Source organism: Microtus pennsylvanicus, chromosome X (assembly GCF_037038515.1).
Source record: "Microtus pennsylvanicus isolate mMicPen1 chromosome X, mMicPen1.hap1, whole genome shotgun sequence".
Classification (NCBI taxonomy): domain Eukaryota; kingdom Metazoa; phylum Chordata; class Mammalia; order Rodentia; family Cricetidae; genus Microtus; species Microtus pennsylvanicus.
This window is the reverse complement of record NC_134601.1, coordinates 125,848,830-125,866,850: the sequence shown is the minus strand read 5'-3', so window position 1 is coordinate 125,866,850 and position 18,021 is coordinate 125,848,830. Positions and strand designations below refer to the sequence as shown.

The 18,021-nt window shown below is 39.9% G+C and overlaps 1 protein-coding gene across 2 annotated transcripts in view; it reads left to right on the top strand.

The window, feature by feature from the left end:
- Clcn4 (chloride voltage-gated channel 4) overlaps positions 1-4,216 on the top strand; it is a 72,630-nt gene extending 68,414 nt beyond the window's left edge. For both annotated transcript variants that reach the window (XM_075956728.1, XM_075956727.1), the window contains exon 13: positions 528-4,216. In XM_075956728.1, coding sequence (XP_075812843.1) covers positions 528-618 — 91 coding nt within the window. In that variant the 3' untranslated portion in view covers positions 619-4,216. The remainder of the gene's footprint in view (positions 1-527) is intronic.
- The last annotated feature ends 13,805 nt before the right edge of the window (positions 4,217-18,021 follow it).

Here is an 18,021-nt window from a genome sequence, read left to right as displayed (position 1 = left end):
TGTGTGTGTGTGTGTGTGTGTGTGTGTGTGTGTGTGTGAGAATGTGTGTTTATAATCCTACATTTGAGATACTGAGGCCAGAAGATCAGAAATTTCAGTCTGACATGGACTTCAAGTTTAAGGCATGGCCTGCATAGGCCTGTCTCAAAACGTACAAGCAAAGGAAGAAAGAATCATTTTTCTCACCTATTCCATCCTAGTTGCAGATACAGGCTCTTCACCACAGTCATTCAGGGATCCATGTCTTTCAGTCTCACGACTTATTAACCAGTGTTCTGTGCATCAGAGTCCTTCACTGATTCTGTTGTCCCTGGATGCCAGGTGAGGAGAGTGGAAGACAAGAGAGCTGCACAGGAGACCTGAGAGAGGCACCTGTCACCTTGGCACACAGGCCATTGGCTGGAGCACATTCTATTGGTCCTTCCTACCTACAAAGGAAGCTAGGCAATTTTGTCTGTCCCTGAGCTTGGTCATGAATCTCTTCTGTCAGACTGACTTCTTTTTTTTCTGTTTTGTTTCCACTCCAGGAGACTTCTTGGAATCATCACAAAAAAAGATGTTCTGAGACACATGGCCCAGATGGCAAACCAAGACCCCGAATCCATCATGTTTAATTAGCAATAAGGCTGCAAATGTTTTGAGAAGACCAATAAGTGTATAATTTTTAAAGAAATAATCAAATGATGCATTATGATCCCAGTGAAAGACCATGTGCTGAGAGGGCAGCAGAAATGAAAGCCTTGTTTGAAAGAAGGGGAGAAGGATGAAACTTTTTTTAAAAAGGCAAACCATAAATTAGTAGGCATTTCATAACGTTAACCACTTATGTGATCCAAGCCGTGTTTCTTAATGAGTTCCTAACTGCTTTGAGGGCATGTGGGAATGTGTAAGTGACATGAATTATACGAGGATGTGGAACACAAGAAACTTTGGTCCCTTCACTCAAGGTTGATGTTTGTAATTTTGGAGTACATGTGAAACTTTGACAAAGAGGGATATCGGCATGCCACTGTTATATATTGGTTCCTACAATTTTGCTATTGTGTTAAGGAACCATAGGGAAGATATTGAGTTTACTTTACTGGAAGAGAAAAGAAATTAAAGTTGGATACAGTGAAAACTACAAGCAGACCCTGATGGGTCTACTCATGACGATCTCATTTCTTGCTTTTGTTCTCAAGCCCATTGTTTTGCTTCTTTATCAGTCTGAACCAGTATCAGTTCAGTGAACCATAGTGAACATGAAGAAACCACTTCTCTAAAGAAGACCAATACTTTTAGACTGGACAGTGAACTTTTGGGACATGTTGTGCTGTGTGGACATTCCTCTCATATAAGAGGATGCATTCTTACTTTGAGGGGACACCTGCCTCATCACTGATTTGCAACCCCAAAGCTTTGGCTTCATTTATTTATATGGTTACTTGTGTGTTTGATATATAGACCAGTCTAGCACCTGCTATGGATTATTGCCTGTGTGCTCCCAGATTGCTGTACTGTGTTACTGTGTTTTTGTTTCCAAGTAGCATGTGCAATACTCAAAAACCAGCTACCCAGTGTTTCTACTTAACTCTCTTCTCAGGTCTTTCAGATAGAGCCATGATTAGAGTGAGGCATATGAGTTCTCAATGGGAATTCCTCCTAATGGATTACAAGAGAAATAGTAAATTGATTCTAAATCTCTTCCATTCTCTTCTCTGTAGGATATAAAATATCCAGTTCAATGCCTATGCATGTACTTTTGTAATAGCAATCACAGCACAGGACAGAGTTACATTTGATTCAGCCAATTGAAGCATTGGGTCTCTTTGTATTTGAACCTAATGACTTATTCTGCACTTCTGTCTTTTCTAAAGGAAGGAATTAGTGTTGTAGGTCCATTGCATGATCTCAGTAGGATTTTATGTCATTTGCCATTTCATTTCATCTTTGCCCCTCATTTTTCCCTCAGTAATCATCATTCTTTTCTATCTTATTGTCATTGGATATTGATGTATCAGGTACATGTGCACTTGACTCTATGTAACAGAAAGCACAATTGACAAGGAGTCTTAGTAAGAAATCTGGGAAATGGCCACTTCAGGACTGTCTCCGTATTATTTCCAAAAATTCAAATTCTTCTAGCATTTCATTACCGCTTTTCTTATCCTCTTTCCTTTGGCTTACTGCCTCATAGTTGTAAAAATGTTGCCCAGATGCTAGCTGTAATGTCTACTTTCTGTGTGGAAAGAGGGAGGAAGAGGCAGGTAACAAGATGAAATGTGTATATCTGGGAAAGATAAGCTTTCCCAGAGATTCTCAGCATTCACTGGAATTCTGTCATATGTCCCATCCTCCTAGATATATGCAAGTACTGGAAGGAAAAATTTTAGCTAGACACACATTACTCCCTGAATGAACTTTAGAGTTTCTTAATAGGGAAGGAGGATTGGCTTTGGGGAGGGGAATGTATTTGTCATATTAAATTCCATCATCACGTCCCACCATTATCTTTTGTATCTTGTTTTACTCTCTCATCATTGACAGTCCTCCCAAATATTCCTCTAAACTTTATTGTAGTATTTTTACATATTACCCATTTTTTCACATTTGAGAGAAAAACTAATTCCCTAGTTGAGTCCATTTCTCAGGCCTAATAGGAATTTTAATTTTAAATAAAGCCGTAGTTACAAGTGGATTTCTGTGAATCTTCTCATCATTACAAGAAATATATATTCTGAAAAGCAATCATTTTTAAGTCAGATCATGCTGACAACCGTGGAATACTATAGTTTCAACTATTTGTTTCTGTTACTAATTGTCTCCCTCTGAAATAACACTAAGTGATTAACACTAACATCAGTGTGAAAATAGCCAGGTAATAGAAATTTTAAGTAAGCCTTGGTTTGAGAATGAGGTTCATAATCTCATTCACAGCATGTAAATATTAAGTAGTAGATCCTAATATTAAGGCTGTTATTGGATTTTGCATGGCACATTTATAAATGAAGCTGAATTTTCCTGGACTGTAAATTGTAAGTGTGAAAGATTACTTCATATGGTTCCCTTCTTTTGCCCAGGTGGCTCTTCTCAGAGTTGGTCTGTAATGGAAGGAGAATATTAGTCACATAGTCAGGCTTTCTATAATCCACAAGCCCCTTAAACCCTATTTTTTTGGTGGTGGTGGTGTGTGCATGTGTGTGTGTGTGTGTGTGTGTAATAGGTAGCTTATGAAACAATGCAAAACTGGTGGTGGTGGCGCACACCTTTAATCTTAGCACTCGGGAGGCAGAGGCAAGTGGATCTCTGTAAGATTGAGGTCAGCCTGGTCTATAGAGAAAGTTCCAAGACAGCTAGGGCTGTTACACAGAGAAACCCTGTCTCAAAAACCAAGAAAGAAAGGAAGGAAGGAAGGAAGGAAGGAAGGAAGGAAGGAAGGAAGGAAGGAAGGAAGGAAGGAAGGGAAAGAAACAAATCAACAACAACGAAAAAATGCACATCAGTGGAAACAGAAAAGCCACACAATTGCCCTCTAATCTAGTGGAGTCCATGAGGGAAGACAAGGGAATAAATTTACTCTGGGCCAAAGTTACCAAGGGGAAATTGAGAACGCTGTGTCTTTCTCTTAGTGCTTACCATGGAAGTGCTAAAACTCATTGAAATAATTGCAAGTGTGACTGGACTGAAATAAGCCCGCTTTCTTTTCATTTGCAAGTTGATCCTCTACTGTGGGATTGAGGATCGGCGCTGTGGTAAGAAAAGCAGGTTACGGTCAAGGATGGAGAGTATGCTATGAAGGCTTTCTCCCAGGGAGCCCATCTCTCAAGGGATCATTTGCCATTGAATTCACTCTTCATTTTGTGGGGAGGGGAGGTTGAGACTACGTGTAGCAGCTCTGGCTATTCTGTAACTTGTTCTGTAGATCAGACTGCCTTAGAACTAACAGAGATCCACATGCCTTTGCAATTAAAGGCATGTGCCACCACCCAGGGCTCTCTTTGTCACTCTTAGGAAAGCTTCCAATAGTAATTCTGATGGTATTTGCTGTATACCAATATAGAGCTTCCATTCACTTGGTGGTCTGATAAGAACTGGGACATGAAGGTGAAATAAACGTCTTTCCCAATAATCCTCCTACCCCTTTCCAGAACCAAAATCTTCAGGTATCGGTAAAACATTCTGGAGTGTTTCTGAATCCATTCTCAATACTAAAACTAAACAAAACTGAAAGTACAATTGAGAAGGTGTATGCTTTGCATTTACTTCCTAGGACTAAGGAAATGGGTTATAGAACACCAAAGAATGGCTATTCCCCCCACCAAAGACATGTGGATTTATTTCTTGATGGTTTTCAGTGCATTTCATGGGAATGTAGATATTCCTGTGACTTTTAGGGAAAGGCAAATGTGCCAAAAGGAAATCTTCAAATACTCAGCTCTCACTGCTCCCAAGAACAGGTCTCTGCTCAGTACTTCCCAAAGGCCTTACCAAGGAGAAGATGTAAACAGACACGTTTTGAACCTGCTAAGTCACAGAAATTGTACATTTGAGAATGATTCATTTCATTTAGGTGACAACCTTAAGTTATCAACATGTGCATATTCTGCTCATTATTCATTATCAGAGCTGTGCTGCAGAAGATGAGAAACTCATAAAGGAGAATGATTGAATAATTACAATATCCCACCTTTTGGATTTGGGTGGTGGTTTATCAGACTCAGCTTCTAACCTTTGAAATGATTTACATGAGCACAGAGCCAGTATATCTGACTTGGGAAATATTAACCAGATCCCATTTTACAAGCATGGTAATAACTATTTATTTGCCATGCTAGGTGTGCTGGGAATGAGCCTATGTGTGATTTTATGGGATACGTTCACGTTTGGTTTTGAAACACCACATAGTAATGTGTTATTATTTTTTTTTTAAAAAAAATTGTAGCACTGTTTGGTACCCTATTAAAAATTAAATGTTTGAACTCTTTTTGAAAAGAAAACTAGAATAGTTATCAACAAGCATGTTGTAAGTGGAAAAGAGGTGATTTCACTGCACATTTCTTCCCACTAGGCACTTCTGAGACGTCCTGGTGATGTTTGCTGGCACACCCAGCCACAGGAAAGACCTGCTTTGCAAGATGGTTGTGAAGATTGTGATGCCAATGTGGTTAGATTTAAAATGCCTTGTTCTTGCCAGAGTGGGCAATGACTAAATCAAAATTCAGACTGGGCCTCTGGATTTCTAAGGATAGGGCAGGATCATTTCCCCCATGCTATCTGTATGTCTGCGCTGTGTTGGAAGCTAGGAAGTATGGCATGACATTCGTTATTTTAATGAAAGTGGAAACCAGAAGGGCTTGCACTGCGTCCATCCCCACTATCTTTTCTATTGAAAGCTTGAAAGAAAATTGAAAAAGAGAAGGAAGGACCAAAGGAATACCCAGAAGAGGTGCTAATCATTATCTGCACTGAAAGGAGTTTTCCTCTGACTAGAAATGAAACAAGTTTGGGGGAGAATATCCTCAACAGGAGATGCCATCATGTGCAATCGTCCTAAGATAGAAGGGGCCTAGCCTGCTATGGTCCCATCCAGGGCAAATGGCTACAGATGCGGTAGGGTTTGGGGCAGCAGCAGATGTGTTTGAAGGTTTTTTTTTTTTTTGGAGGGAGAGCAAACATTAGTAGATATCTGAGGATCTTGAAGGAGCAGGTAAAGACTCGGCATTTTGAGGAATAACTTAGATGTTTCTAGGGGTTTAAACATAACTTGATTTGTGCTGCTCACAAACCATTCTGTCTGATGGACAGTGAGTCTGGAAGTCAGGAGTCTGGCCAGATGAACAAGGATGGAAGCTTGCTCCAGTCAAGTTCATGAATAAAGACTTGATTGCTATGGAAGAGCCAATAAGCTTCCTGATAGACTGGCTATATTGACTGAGATGTCCTAGATGAGACAAGGAAATTCATATGAAAATATTGATGGGGAAACAAACATTAAGCTTTCAAGTACAGAGATCAGAGGAATCAATAAGGTTAGAAGTAGAAATCAGGTCATTGGTGTATCAGTGACACTTAAAGGCATTCAAGGAGTTACGTAAATGTGAGATGCCTATAGGACTACACTTGAATGGACAACACTCGAACTCCAGGTCCACCAAGACCTAGCTGAGTGACATTTTCAACCTTATCAAATGTCTTAGAGTGGTGGTTCTTAATCTGTGGGTAGTGATACCCCTGGGGTTGCATATCAAATATTTAGATTAGTAAAATCATACCTATGAAAGCAGCAATGAAAATAGTTTTATTTTGGGGGTCACCACAAATAGTCACAGTATAGGAAGGCTGTCTTAGAGCCTGGTTTTCCCCATTTTTTTAGATTGAGATATGTCCTTCACCCATTAGCTTGGCTGTGAGAATTAAATATAAGAACTACTGTAAAATCTTGGCATAGAAAATAGCCATGCAAATGTAACTATTATTTTCTTCCAATATGAAGCCTTCTCATTATCTTTAACTGAAAATTCATCTAATGTTGGTAAAGAACACATACACATGCCACATGCATGTGTGCGTGCACACACATATTACTTTGATAATAAGACACTCAATAATGTAAACACAAATTAGGATAGCCAATTGTTTCTCTTTCCAGCTCCTGTTCATTTTGCAACAAAACAAAAGTGACATATTCCCCACAAACCAAGAAAAATTCCAAAATTCACACCTCTTAAGAGTTTTCAAAATTGTTTCTTTATTGATTCCAAGTTCATGGGAAGGAAGTTACAAGAAAAGAAACAAAAGAAATTTTCAAAATTTTCTGTAGATTTATATTAGCTTGGGGAGAAAAATCATTAATATGAATGGATCGTATAATGATCAATTTGAAATTTGAAACAAAATCCCATGATAAACAAGAATGTGTACGAGTTGTTTATTTCCAGACAGTATAAAGCCTAATACCCACTAGACAAAAAACCCTCCAGCACAGTGTTAATGTAGAAATAAATCTGTTAGTAGAATTTGTGAAAGAACAGCCTTTGGAGGGCATTAGATATTTGTCTTTAACAGGATGTAGTGAAAAACTCAAGAGTCATAGCAAACACACAAGGTTTGTCCCAAAGGTGACAACTTCTCAGTATAGCTCCTGGGAGCTCAGCCAGAATGGCCTCACAAAAGTCTGGGTCATGCATGGGGTTCCTGGATTTTTGTAGGTTGAGTCAGGACCAGAAACTTCCATGTTTGCCTGGGGCCATGTGCAGCGCTGGCATGTCTATGCTTGTGCCTCTTCTCAGTTCATTGGTAGTTAATTGGCTAGAAAGAAGCTATGTGGAGGCAGATAGGGAGCTTCTATTTTTGGCAGTTCCTCAACATTACATTTCATTAAAGAAATTTTTTTTTCCTTTCTGAATGAGCAATAAGCAAAGAGCACCTTGTGGGGATTTCCAAACCCCTTTAGTCAGGGTTTGGCTCACAGAATGAAGGGAGCAATTCTTATGTGATTCCAGCATTTGTTATGGAACACATTATTTCAAAGATTAAACAGCCATCCTCAATCCAAACAGATTCTGTCAGAGAAATTGAAAACACATCCATAAATTCTCAGTACACAGGTGGCCTGATGAGTTGGGTCCATAGGATGATTGTTTGATAGAACAGTCCTTTCTTCTGCCGTGCTCCATGCTCATTTCAAAAGCTCACATTCTCAAGATGTCAACCTGTTTCTAGCCAATGCAAATGCAAGCACAAATTGGAGCTCATTCCCTTTTGATGAACAGGTTTCCTTTCCTGCCAATTCTCAAACTTCAGTCTGTTCCCCAAAAGACACTTTTTAAAGGAATGGCTGCTGGGTGATTTACAGGATCAACAAGGAACTTTCTCCAGAGAGTTGCCAAGCCCAGTTGTTGCCCAGGGCAGATATTTCCACAGGTTATTAAAGAGGTTGGGGAGAGAGCAAGCCTGTATTAGGTGCAGATGTGTTGCTCACAGCTTCTGCCGGATCAACATGGATCTGTGGGATGATCTGATATGTCAGATGACAAATGCATTCTGTAGTTTACTAATTGGTGCTGGGAACATGGGAGCTCAGGAAGTCTCCTTTTTAGTTTCTTTCTAGAATTTCTATCTGTGTGACCTGAGAGAAGTGAGTTCATATGAGTGGACTATAATTCCATCATGTATATAGTAAGGATATTTCCTTACATTCTACCAACGGTTTAGATGATGCCCCATTAGGCCTATACTACCAGAGAAACTGAAAGACCATAATGCAAAATCTCTTTGTGTCCTGTTTTGCAAAGCTGAATCTTCAGCTTATCTACTTAGCTGATTTGTGTGTTGAATAAAATTTGAGAAGCCATCCAAGTGAGATTGCTATTGCCAACTCTGAGACAGACATTCTCCAAGATTCCCTCCCAAAGGAGGGAGGGATGTCCACAGTGACCACATATCCTTCCACAGTTTCCCATGTGCTGGGATTAGAGGTGTGCTCCATGTTGCCTGGTGAAATATTCATGCTGGTTTCGATATTCACAGAGAATTAAATTAGTTTAGTCACTCATACCTGTAATCTCAGCCCTCCAGGATGGGGGTGGGGTGCAACTGAGGCAGGAAGATTGCCTGAGTACCAAGCCAATTAGTTAGTCCTAAGGCTGTCATAATGTTGTAGGGGGAAGCAGCGGGCTGCGTCCCCTGCACCCAGCTGCCCGCATGGCTAGCTTATGCCCCGAAATAATTACATGGAAACTGTATTCTTTTAAACACTGCCTGGCCCATTAGTTCCAGCCTCTTATTGGCTAGCTCTTACATATCGATCTAACCCATTTCTAATAATCTGTGTAACACCACGAGATGGTGTCTTACCAGGAAATATCTTAACCTGCATCTGTCTGGAGTTGGAAAATCATGGTGACTGTCTGACTCAGCTTCTTTCTCCCAGCATTCTGTTCTATCTACTCCGCCTACCTAATTTTCTGTCCTATCAGAGGCCAAGCAGTTTCTTTATTACTTGACCAATGAAGCAACAGATAGAAAGATGACCCTCCTCCATCACCATAACTTGTCCCTCACTGGTCTATGGGAATGAGAAAGGGGATAGAGATCTTCTGGTGGAGGTAAGATGCTTAAACCAGCACACACAGATACATGTGGATCATTATATGTACACGACTACAGGCCCTGCAACTGGGAAATCAACCCTGGGCATAGAAAGACTGTGATTGTAAGAAAAACGAGGGAAAGCAATAGTTCACGAGAGTCTGGAGAATGATAAACCAGGGTAGCCCCCAAAACAAACAAATGAAAAGAAAACATAAAACAGACTGCCCATGTCCTGGGATGAGCATCTGTAGGTTTAACTGTCCACACTGAAGGTGTCAGCAAGAATTCATGCATTTTCTTGCTCTATTTCAAGTTGGAGATTTTGTTGTATTTATTTGTTTCATTTACTTTTTTAATTTTTAAGGTTTTTGGGTTTTCAGGATCACACATTTTGTGAAGATGAATAATTTTCTTCTGTGATTAAATGAGCCCCCATCTGTTTATATCTGAAGTCACATTCTTTGCTTCAATTTGATCCCAGGTGTTCCGCTTTTTTTTTAAATTGTGTTCATATTCAACTGTGTAGCCATCCCCTTCTCTGAGAAGGCTGGCCCCTAATCACTACAGTGCTTTTACCCCTGCAGTGGAGGCTTCAAAGGCCCCAGAAGTCATATTGAAATGTGAGTTCCAAATTGTCCCTGAGAGCGAACCTAGGCAAGCAGTGTTAGTCAAGACTTATCAAGAGGACAGGGGGGACGGGTACCTCGGCATAACAAGGAGATGAAAGAATGCAATCTCATCCTCAGTCCTCCTCCAGTCTCCTGGTCCAATGCACTGCCACTGATGATAAACAAAACCCACTGGGACATACATAAATGCAAGGCTGTACATCATCCAGAGTGTGGGGATAGCTGCCTGTGCTCAGGAAAGAATGTTTGTTTCAAGCAAACGTTCACAGCAGCAGCTGCCAATGGGAGAAAAAAAAAACAGAGAGGGGGGACTCCTGCAGACTGACATGGGAAAGTATAAACAATGATTACAGGCTAGGCAAAGGGGCTGTTGTTGGGTGAAATCACATCATCTTATTTGGGTTTTGGTTGTGTAATTACGGGACCTAGAGAATGTAACTGCAAAGCACATGCGGTTTCCAGAATGGGCAGGACCACGTGAGCTCCTGACGGTTTCTAGTCTGCACTTTGACATTCCTATTGGGCTCCAAGGGCTAACAAGAGCAGACCTTGTTTTAAATAGCAGTTTCATTTTAAGTTCCAAAGCATGGTCCTGGAAAGCAGATGCGGCAACTACACTCCAATTTGCGTTCTTCCGCCTAGAGCTAATACAGAATGTTAATTCCTAATGTGAGAGTTCTGAGGATAGAAAATTGGGATCAACTTTCTGGTCAAATTGAAGAGTTTCTCAAGGGCAAGGAACTATGTTTTCAGTGTTCATTTTAGCATTTTATATATCGATGATTATCAATGCTTGGTTTGAAAGAATTGATAAACGACTGAAAGCCTGTTTTTTTTGCTATTATTTCTTCCAATAAATCAGGGAACCATCTTGGCAGAGTTTTCTGGAGATGTGGACCACTTTTCCCAAAGACATCCATCTGCTATCATGTCAAATATCACAGAAAACACTAAATTCCAAGAGAAAATGAAATGGACTTGGTATTGTGTGGCCTTGGTTGAGACCCTGAACTTCCAAAGGGTAAATGTGAAAGTAAAGCCTGAAGTGTGGCAGGCTCTAAATGTCACAGAGAAAGTATTCAGGAAACCCATGCTGTTGTGATAGGAGTGGTGGGTTACGTTCCTGGCACCCGGCAGCCCGCCCGGTTAGCTTTATCCGAAATAATTACACGAAAACTGTATTCTTTTAAATATTACCTGGCCCATTAGTTCCAGCCTCTTATTGGCTAGCTCTCACATATTGATCTAACCCATTTCTAATATTCTGTGTAACACCACAAGGTGGCTTACCAGGAAAGATCTTAACCTGCGTCTGTCTGGAGTGGGAGAATCATGGCGACTGACTGACTTGGCTTCTTTCTCCCAGAATTCTGTTCTGTCTACTCCGCCTACCTAATTTTCTGTCCTATCAGGCCAAGCAGTTTTCTTTATTAGTTAACCAATGAAAGCAACAGATATAAGACCCACGTCCATCACCATGCCAATGACTTTGCTGAACATTTCACATCAAAGGCAAAAAAAAAAATTGCCCCACTAACTGGAAAGTTCTTTTGATGTTCAGTGTTAAGAGAGAATAGAAACAAGATTAAGTTTCAGTATTTCTGGATTTGGTTACTAGATGGCCCCCTCTCTATAAGGACTTTAAGAGATTTGATTCTGCTTTACTATAATACTACTAAAAGGTACATCCAATAAACCAAGGCTGAAGAAGATAAAATACATGTAGTTGTACTTCCAGACACTCAAAAATCGACTTCAGATAGTTCAAAGCATTATTATTTTTTACGTTTATCTGCATTTCCCCTTCCTTCCTTCCTTCCTTCCTTCCTTCTTTCCTTCTTTCCTTCCTTCCTTCCTTCCTTCCTTCCTTCCTTCCTTCCTTCCTTCCTTCCTTCCTTCCTTCCTTCCTTCCTTCCTTCCTTCCCGTGCATAAATTTTTGTTTCCCTAGTTTCTTCTGTGCACCCTCCTCCTCTTCTGGTTTTGGAACAGTTTGTTCCTTTTAAGTGAGGATCGTCTCAATGTGGCACGGGGAGCTCACATATGGGTTAATTCAGCCATGAGCTCTGTAAGTTTGTCAGCGCATATAAGGAGCTGGGTTCACCTGGATATGTACAATAACTAGAGAATCTACAGAGAAACCCTTCAGTTCAGCATTGCTCTCTACATTTTTAAGCACGTGTAGCAAAAATTCAGCACTCTTTTTTGATCGCCAACTTTGTGCAGTCTTTGGCCTGGGCGTACCTACGACTACACAGTTTACCAGGACACACTCTGCCTCTTTAAAGTTCTTTCAGACACTTGGTCGCATTTTGGATGCGCATACCCCTCATGGCCTGGACAGTTTCACAGGTATTCTTAAAGTGAACAAGAAAGTTTGAACCTCTTGATTTGCTTGACTTTGTCGGGTTTCCTGGGTCAAGAGGAGTAAACCATCTTTACATGTCACCACAAAAACTGAGCCCTTGGCATCCTGGTCCGCTCGGATCTCTTGGTGCCTCTGCCAGCGACTGGGTCCTGTTACCTGATGCCTACTTTTCATGCTGCTCTGCTGCCTCAAGAGGCCTGAATGATCCTGGGATTCAAAAATGGATGAAATTTACGCCCTGGCAATTCTGAAGCACTCGTGGGCAGCCCATATATGGCGGTTCTGTTGAACTTGTCCATATTGGGCTTCATGGTTTAAGTCAATGGGGACGACTAACCAGGTCTGACTCAAAACATTAATTTTAACCACAGCAGCAAGATGGCTGCAGGTCATCAATGCAGATGTTTCCAAGGTAGACACTGTTTGCAACATGGCTCTGAAAGGGGTTAAGAAGCTACAATTTCAAAATATGCTATTCTGAGTTATTGACCTCAGAAAGTCACTCTGAAATCCATTGTATTTATTAAAAGCAGGAGGTGGTATTCCCGTGTGAAGGTGCCCTATGTTTTTTTGCCAGTACAGAGAATCTAACCTAGAGTCTTACATGCCAGGCAAATGTTTTGCCACTAAACTATGTCCTGAGGTTCTTTTCTTTAAAAAAAAATATTTAATTTGAGAAAGGGTCTTGAAAAGTTAAAGTTTCTCAGGTTGGTTATGGACTCACTCTGTAGCACAGGTGGGCCTTGAACTTGTGATCTTCCTTTTTTGCCTTGGTCTCCAATTAGTTGGAATTAAAGACCTGTACCACCAGAATTGATGAGGTATCTTTTATGTAAGTAAAGGCATAATATTCTTATTGTCAGCAACAAAAGATAAAATTAAGAGAATTCTATGTAGATCTCACTAAAATATTTTTTTAGCTTCCCCACATAATTCAGATGCTTTTCCACTGCTTATAATTCTTGTTGAATTTGGTTAATGACTCTGTTTCTTTGGGTCTTCATTCCTTTATGAGCCCCTCATGCCTCATACACCTGTGTTGAATAAATTTGTATGTTTTTCTCCTGTCAATTCATTTTGTGTCATTTTAATTCTCATGTCAAGCTTGTCCTCTTAGAGGCTAGAGATGGGAGGCTTTCTCCTGTTCCAAGGCTTTTCTTGGAGAGTCAAGAAGTCACAAGCAAAATGTCATAAATGATATTGGGAAAGTAAGCATCTTTATTGATGTTTTATAAAAAGAAAGCTTTTTATGTGCACTCATATTTCCTGCTAGTACCATCCTCCTTAAAAGCCCCCACACAGCTACCTTAGCTGACTTCTACTCTAGAGAGACCTTGGAACACACAGCTTTAAATGGAATGTCTCCATCAAATCTCTCCCCTCAGAGCTCAGGAAACCCCTCAGAAGAGGAGGTGGAATGAACATGAGAGCCCGAGGGGATGGAGGACACCAGGAGAACATGATTCTCTAAATCAGTTTAGCAAAACTCATGACTTTACAGATATTGAAGCAGCAGGCACAGGTCCACTGCATATATGTTATAGCTTTCAGTTTAGTGCTTTTATGGAACTCCTGCTTGTATGAGCGAGTGGGCCTTTGATTCTTGTACCTTCTCTAGGGGCTCTTTTCCTTCTGTTGGTTTGCCTTGTCCATCTTCAATAGGATGAATTTTGTTTTATCTGGGTCTACAGTCCAGTCTTGTGGAGGCATTTTCCCAATTGGAGATCCCTTCACTCAAATGAATCGAGCCTATGCCAAATTGATGTAAAGTTAGCCAGCTCAGCATCCTGAGTGCTGCCACATTTGGCCCCTTGTGCTGCTAAAAGTGCAGATTGTTTTTTATTTCTGTTTTATATTTCTGTTTTTACTTTTTACTTCTGCTATTTTTATTGAGCTCTACATTTTTCTGCTCCCCTCCCTACTTTCCCCCCCTTCAACCCTCTCCCAAGGTCCCCACGCTCCCAATTTACTCAGATCTTATCTTTTTCTACTTCTCATGTAGATTAGATCTATGTATGTCCCTCTTAGGGTCCTTATTGTTGTCTAGGTTCTCTGGGATTGAATTTGTGGGATAGTTTTCTTTGCTTTATGTTTAAAAAACACTTATGAGTGAGTACATGTGATAATCGTCTTTCTGTGTCTGGGTTACCTCACTCAAAATGATGTTTTTTAGCTCCATTCATTTGCCTGCAAAATTCAAGATGTTGTTATTTTTTCTGGTATGTTGTACTCCATTATGTAAATGTTCCACATTTTCCTTATCCATTCTTTTGTTGAGGGGCATTTAGGTTGTTTCCAGGTTCTGGCTATGACAAACAATGCTGCTATGAACATAATTGAGCACATGCATTTGTGGCATGATTGAGCATCCTTTGGATATATACCCAAAAGTGGTATTACTGGGTCTTGAGGAAGGTTGTTTCCATAAAAATAGTTTGGCAATGTTCCTTCTGTTTCTATTGTGTGGAATAATTTGAGGAGTATTGGTATTAGTTCTTCTTTGAAAATCCTGTAGAATTCTGAGCTGAAACAATCTGGTCCTGGGCTTTTTTTTTTTTTTTTTTGGTTGAGAGACTTTTGATGACTGTTTCTATTTCTTCAGCAGTTATAGGTCTGTTTAATTTGCTTATCTGAAGCTTATTCTTAAGGTATTGCATGCCCATTTCCATGGCTGTTTTGTGAGTGTCTTGAAATACACAACATCAGTGCCTATTCATGATTTACTCTCCATTCTCTAGCATTGTGCTGGGCAGTAGAAAATTTATATCCATCCTATGCAAACAAATCCTTGACAACTGCCCTTTGTGATTTCCCCCATCTCATAATGATATATTGTATTTTAAACATTATTTTACCACCTCTAACCCTGACATTTAAGTTATGATTTCTATTGATCTGAAGGGGCTTTGAAGTTCATTTTAATAAGATTTTTGCATTTTAGTGAAGGAGGACTAAGCTATCCCATATGACTTGCTCTATAAAATCTTGGTTTTCTGTAAGCATAAGCAGGAAACTTTAGTACATGTTTGACTAAAATGTGTTACCAATATTTATCTTTTACTTACTAAATTACACAGCAATGACTATGAAAAGTTAAAATTTAAAAACTCCATATATTTAAAAAAGAAAATGGATGCGAGTATTCATAAGTTCTTGTGATAATGTGTGTATTTTTTATGATATCAGTGCAGAAGTGATTTTTATTTTGTGATAAGGTCTCACTTTGTATCCCAGAATGGCCTGGAGCTCTTTATATTGTAAAGAATAGCCCTGAACTTGCAACAACCTACTGTTTTAGCATCCTGAGTATTGGTATTATATGCATTATGTATGCACTACCATTCCCAGTGAAATATTCAGTTTTAGTTTCTTGTCTAGCTTTCAAAAACATTAAGGCATCATGTAAGAAAACATCTCTGAATCTCAATTATGACCAGTGTGAAATACCAAGAACTTACTTAGCAACAGAAATTACTGTGTCACAAATTTTATTCCTAGTGTTTATCTTCAACCTTCATATGGGTGAGATGCCCAGGAGGTTCCACTTCTCCCTGTGGGACTAAAGCAGTTCACTATTGATACAGGATATCCCAGGAGCCACACTTCCCTTGTGGGTTCCTGAGGTTCAACTCCTCCCTGAAGGGGCTATTGGCAGTTAAGTGTTATTGCAGGAGATGTCCTTGAGGCCCACCCCTTCCTGAAAGTCTAGGACACTTAACTGTTGTTGGAGGAGTGGCCTTTGAGAATCTCCCAATGGACCTATGAAGTCCACCCGTCCCTGAAGGGCTACTGTCAGTAAACTGTCACTGGAGGAGAGGCTCATGAGGTCCCACCCCTCCCTGAGGGTCTAGGATAGTTAACTGTATTTAGAAGAGGAGCATGTGAACAACCCCCCCCCCCACACACACACACCATGAAGGGCTCATGAGTGCCTACCCTTCCCTCCTGATTGTTGGGAGATAGGTGTTCTTTATTTTTCAGTGATGTAGATAGGCACAGATAAGTTGTCCTTTCTCCAGTAAATAACTTCCTACCCATGCTTAAACAAGAATCCCTTTATTAAACTCAGTAGGTAGCACGCACAGAGATGAAAGTGGGAATGGGACTTGGAAAGAACAGTTCTAATGAGGAAGTAAAGAGGATGAAGGAGGGGTTACAATGTCTAAACGTTAAACAATTAACGCATGTCTTCATATTCAGAAATTTCACTCAATTTGTCTGGACTCTTCCTACTGCATGAAGACACACCAGTAGATGACAAGAAGGGAAACAGGCTGTCTACAGATGACCTGGCAACCAAATACATACATGTTCATTGGAAACCACAAGAAAGGCAAAACCTGCCTTTCTTTCTGGGCGGGAAAGTAATGAGTCATCATATCCTTGTGATAACTAGAATTATCAATTCATAAACCCTGAGTAATAGGTTTTCACTTCTTGGAACTAATGACCCGTTATTTCACTTTCCAACTCCTGGTATGTACAGCTGCCAAGTGCAATGTGCTGGCGTCTTCTGGTCTCTGATCACCTCTAATAAATGTACTTGGCTTCTGATGCTGCCTCAGAAAAAAAAGAAATATTCACACCTTCGACCAACAGCTGTGGAGGTTGAAGCCCTTTTCACTGGAGGAATGAACTTTTCAGTGCAATATATAAGGAACGTGAAACTGATTGTCTGACCTTCTTGAAATAGCAAAGGTCACCTGAACCTGGTTGTGTCACAGCTGTTCTGGCCTCAGCCTGTTAAAATTGGAAAGGCCTTTTTCTCCATTCAGTCTGTATAAAGTGAACTATATCCCAGGTTATTATTTGGTTGAGATCTCAGTTAAGATCTGAATGTATTTAATGATGTTGAGCCCCCTAATTTCTCATCCAAGGAATTTATGCTGGCCTCCTATTACATAAAAATCTGCCATATGAACAAATTTCTTTTTAAAATTCTGCTTGTATTTGCCATGATAAATGAATCATAAGACAAATATAACAATATACTTTACATGTAACTTAAAAAGAAAGAACTCTATGTACATAGATTTTTTTTTTACAAAAACTGTTACATATCACTTTGGGTGCTAATGTAACCTACAGACTCATTCAGTTACTATTTCAGGATTGGTGAATGTTTTTAATTTATGAATAACACTTAGTTCTTTCTATCTCTTCATTCTTTATGTCACAGGCCTGTACAGAGATTGGACCTTTCAGCCCAAGGTTTCATCCCCAGACCAGAAAATCCACTGCTAACCTAGCACTATCATGCTAACTGTATTTCCTAGACAAATTGAGATCTGGGAATTCTTGGCCTAGAAGCCCAGGCAGTAGCTAAATGGTGAATGAAATGATCAATGGAAGAGTGGCAGGAACCCTGAGTTCTAACAACTTACCCAAGGTCATTATTCTCTTTGCAATATTGTATAAAACACTTCAACATAATCTGGCCTTCACTTTTTCTTCTGCAAAAGAGATTGACTACATATTATCTAGAGGGTTATAATTTTGTATTTCTGATTTATAGAATTTAACTTATTTGTATTATACCAAATTAGAAAGTTTACTTCTCTGGAACTTTATAAGAGTAGCTCAGGACTCCTGATACTTTAATTTGATATATTTATAAATCTTGTTTCTCAAATATCTGTTACCTCCCCCTAATTTTTCTCCCAAATCTTCCTGGTTCAAGCTCTTGCCCTTTCCCTCCCTGTCTCTAATTCTAATTCTCTAATTTTGATTTTTAAGAACCCCCTCAGTCCAGTTTGTGTTGTTCCAGACTCATTGTTTTGGGACCATCCATTGCAATGGTAATAGGACACCATAAGCAAGGCAACTTATACAAGAGTTTATTTGGGTTTATAACTCCAGGGTTATAGTTTGTGATGACTGAGCAAAGGAATGCAGGTTTAAACAGTAGCTGAGAGCTCATATCTTGAACTGAAAGCAGAAAGAAGAGAGAATCC